This window comes from Cyprinodon variegatus, unplaced genomic scaffold (assembly GCF_000732505.1).
Source record: "Cyprinodon variegatus isolate N-32 unplaced genomic scaffold, C_variegatus-1.0 Scaffold1142, whole genome shotgun sequence".
NCBI lineage: Eukaryota > Metazoa > Chordata > Actinopteri > Cyprinodontiformes > Cyprinodontidae > Cyprinodon > Cyprinodon variegatus.
The window spans coordinates 95,832-99,291 of record NW_015151595.1 but is presented as its reverse complement, the minus strand read 5'-3'; the positions used below and the strand labels follow the sequence as shown (position 1 = coordinate 99,291).

At 44.5% G+C, this 3,460-nt stretch overlaps 1 protein-coding gene across 1 annotated transcript in view; it reads right to left on the bottom strand.

Annotated features, from left to right (window-relative positions):
• The window catches only part of LOC107101723 (teneurin-1-like), a gene marked incomplete at its 5' end in the record, with an annotated part of 104,782 nt that overhangs the window by 8,986 nt on the left and 92,336 nt on the right, over positions 1–3,460 (bottom strand). The window contains 3 exons of the mRNA XM_015400739.1: positions 545–687; positions 1,129–1,373; positions 2,391–2,684. Coding sequence (XP_015256225.1) covers positions 545–687; positions 1,129–1,373; positions 2,391–2,684 — 682 coding nt within the window. The remainder of the gene's footprint in view (positions 1–544; positions 688–1,128; positions 1,374–2,390; positions 2,685–3,460) is intronic.

The following is a 3,460-nucleotide window of genomic DNA, read 5'->3' as shown; positions in this document are numbered from 1 at the left end:
GTTACTGACTTTAAGGGACAAGGAAGAGCAGGCAGGAAGTCAGACGGAGCAGCAGCAGCTTCCAGGCAGCAAAGCTGCAGGAGGAAAAGAAGCGACTGCTGCAACAACGCCGTGTTGTAAATTATGAACATGTTATTCACATCGAATTATTGGTAAGGACAAGTAGGTCGGTCCAATATTTTGGTAGGGACAGGTCCCTTTGGTCCCTATGCAAACCTACAGCTGTGTCCTGAAAAGCTTCCTGGTTGGGAAGCAAAACATCTTCAAACAAAAAAGTCCAGTTGATGGTTTTCTAAGTCTATGTTCTGAGGTGGCCTAGTCAAAGTTTGGATCTAAACCTAATCAAGATTGTTTGATCTTAGAAAATAATGTTTGTGTGAAGAAAGCCTCCAATGTTGCCGAATAAAATGAATTCTACAGCAAAGAGTCCAACAGGTCAGTTTTTCAGTTATCTTTGTTTAAAACCTGTAAATGTGAGAAAAAGCCAGAAAGAGAAGCTTTTGAGAAAGACGAGCGTTTTTCTATTGTTACAGAGAATAGATACCCGTCTGTCTGTATCGTATGGAGCTGATGAAGCCGTCGTGAGTGAGATGGATGGTCTTGACGGTGCCTGAGGCTTCGTCGTAAGTGAAGGTCACCAAGGTGGAGTCATAAACCACCTCCGAGAGCCGAGCTGCTGGCGTATACCTGCACACACAAAAAAAAAATAGAAAAAAAAAACAGAATTGAAAAATAAGTAGAATAATACAATGCATTTCATTTCCATTCTAGTAAACATGCGACACGGAATGAATAATACAAAGATCCCTCGGGGCCTTAGAGGAAGAGGCTGCAGCTTTCGTCAATATTTCATAAGAATCAGAGCGTTTACTGTGGAAGTCATGATGTGGAGAACAGAGCCGTTTAGAAACGGCGTTCTCATGTAGATGAGTTACAGGAATATATGATGTGATGAGAGGGATCAGAGAGGAGGAACCACAGGAGGAACGGACCTGAAATCAGCTTCTCTTCTTACCTCATACCGCAGGTTTGCTGAGCTACGTTTAGGATCTTTAACCATAACTGGGCCAGCTGGCTTTATGCCGACCACTTGCAGCAGCATGAAAGCCCAGAGGCCTCCAGACGTACCTGTAGACGACGCAGCGTCCCGTCCCCAGGTACTGAGTCCTTCTCAGGCGCCCGTCCAGCGTGAAGTCCTGCATGAAGGAGGCCTGGCTCTCCGGCGGGGTGTAGATGTTCCTGTAGTAGCCGATGGAGAGCAGCGACTGCAGGGTGTGCTTCACCATGCTGGGCATCGTCACGGCAACCAGGCGGTCTGTTTGGTCGTAATCAAAGATGTAGCGGCGCTGGCTGTGCAGGAGCAGCATAATGGACTGCAGGATAAGACAGAGGAGAAGCTCTGAACGACTTCACAGCCACATTTCACTGCTTTCCTGTTTCACTTTGGCTGTTCTGATGTTTTCATTCACGGATCAATCCATGGCCGCCTGCAGCGCCTCACTTTATAAAGCTGTTAAACATGTTTCACATTTTAATAGTCAAAGATGATTCCATTTAATTCAACGCCTGACATCTAAACCAATCAGCTTAACCCTCAGGAATAATAATAATAACTGAACTTTATTGATCTCACATTGGAGAGATTTACGCATTTCCCCGGGGAGCAGTGGGCAGCCATAGTGCGGCACCCGGGGAGCAGGGTGGGGTTGAGGGTTGTTGTTCAGGGACCCAGAGTGGCAGTGGGACTCGAACTCACAACCTCAGGATTCAAAGCCCTATGCCCTAACCTTTAGGCAGGAAGCTGACGACAGTTTTATTTTACATAAAGTATTAGACTTTTATTTGAAAAGAAATAGCTTGAATGTAAAGCCCAGAGGATACGCTGTGATGCTTAAACTATTTGATATAATAAGCTATTATAAAATAATAATATATCATTTAAAATGTGGACTCTGTGTTTAACCAAATCATTCCAGCTGATGTGGAGTAAAATGATTCATTGGTTGAAGTTTGAAAAGAAGTGGCAGACATTTCCTGTGGCAGCAGAGCATCTGTCAGAGCAGTAGTTTAGTCTGCTGTAAAAACCCCTTTTAGAAAACTGTTGTTTTCTTTTCACAACTTAGAGAAGAAGAAGAAGCTCAGAAAACAAGATGAAGAAGAAAAAGCTGCCAGTCGACTGGAAACGAGATCAGTTATGTGTCACACAGCTTATGATCCAGCTGATGTAAACGCCGTTAGATCTGTGGTGATCCGGATTAACAACAGTTGACACAGGTCACAGGTTTCATCTTTTAAACTTTGGTTTCAGTTTCAGGGGGGATAAAACAACCAGAGGCAGCTGATCCCCCCCCCCCCCAGCTGATGAAAGCATCGTAAAGGCGAGTCCTCACTCTGTCTGCATATGTGTAGCTCCAGATCTTGCCGTTGACCCAGGCTCTGGACACCACCCGCTCGTTCTCGTACTCCAGCCGCTCAGACCACTCCCCCCGGTGGATGGCGGCCAGAAGGCCCCCGGCGGAGTAGCTGATGTTCACCTCGGTGTATTTGCTGCTGGGAGACCAGACCAGGGGCCGGCCCAGCGCGTCGTACTGGATGTGGAGGGTGAACTTCCTGTGGTCGTCGTAGATCTTCCCCACCCGGGTGCTCTGATCGAAGTCTATGGAGAGCAGGTTCCTGTTGTGAGCCTGAAGAACAGGAAACAACTTTTAAATCCTGCAACTCGATCTATTAGCATCATTAAGTCAGAATGAGGCCTGCATGTGTAGAAAGGCGGCAGACAAGCCAAGATGTCATTAGCTCAAATAAATTGATTGTGACATTTGGAGCAAATCCAGACAGCATCAGAATAATCAGAATAAACTGTCTTGTGAATAAGAGTTCAATTCCTGAGGATTGCAAATTAATTAGTAGACATCAGATAAAATGTCAGTTAGTAATAAAATATTCTGCCTGTGTTAAACAGGGTAGGCGTTGTTGATGGATGCGTTTGGGAAGCGAGTCATCTAATCTATGGGCCCACACCCACAGATTTCAGATTCACTCAGAACATCCAACAGCAAGCAGAGCCGCTCGTAGCTCTGAGCTGCAGAGAGCGAAGGGACAATCCCTGGCTGCGTTTGAGAAGGAAATGAAAACCAGAAAAACAAGAGCAGCTCAGTAGATCAGAGGGACTTTAAAGGCCTTTTATTTTAAACCAAGAGAGAAACTAAGGAGAAGATTTATCACAGAGGGACACATTTAATTCAGGTACCCAGACGTTTTTTAACGTTACAGAAAAAGAAAAGAATTTCTCTCGTATAAATAGAGACGTCTAAAATATTCATGTTTATTCCTCCAGTATAAATCCTGCTGTTTAAAAACACTTTAGTAAAAGTTAGAGGATCAACTTCAGCTTTTCACTCCAGTAAAAGTCTAAAAGTATCATTTTTAAAACGACTTAAAGTAAAAGTAAAGCAGGAAA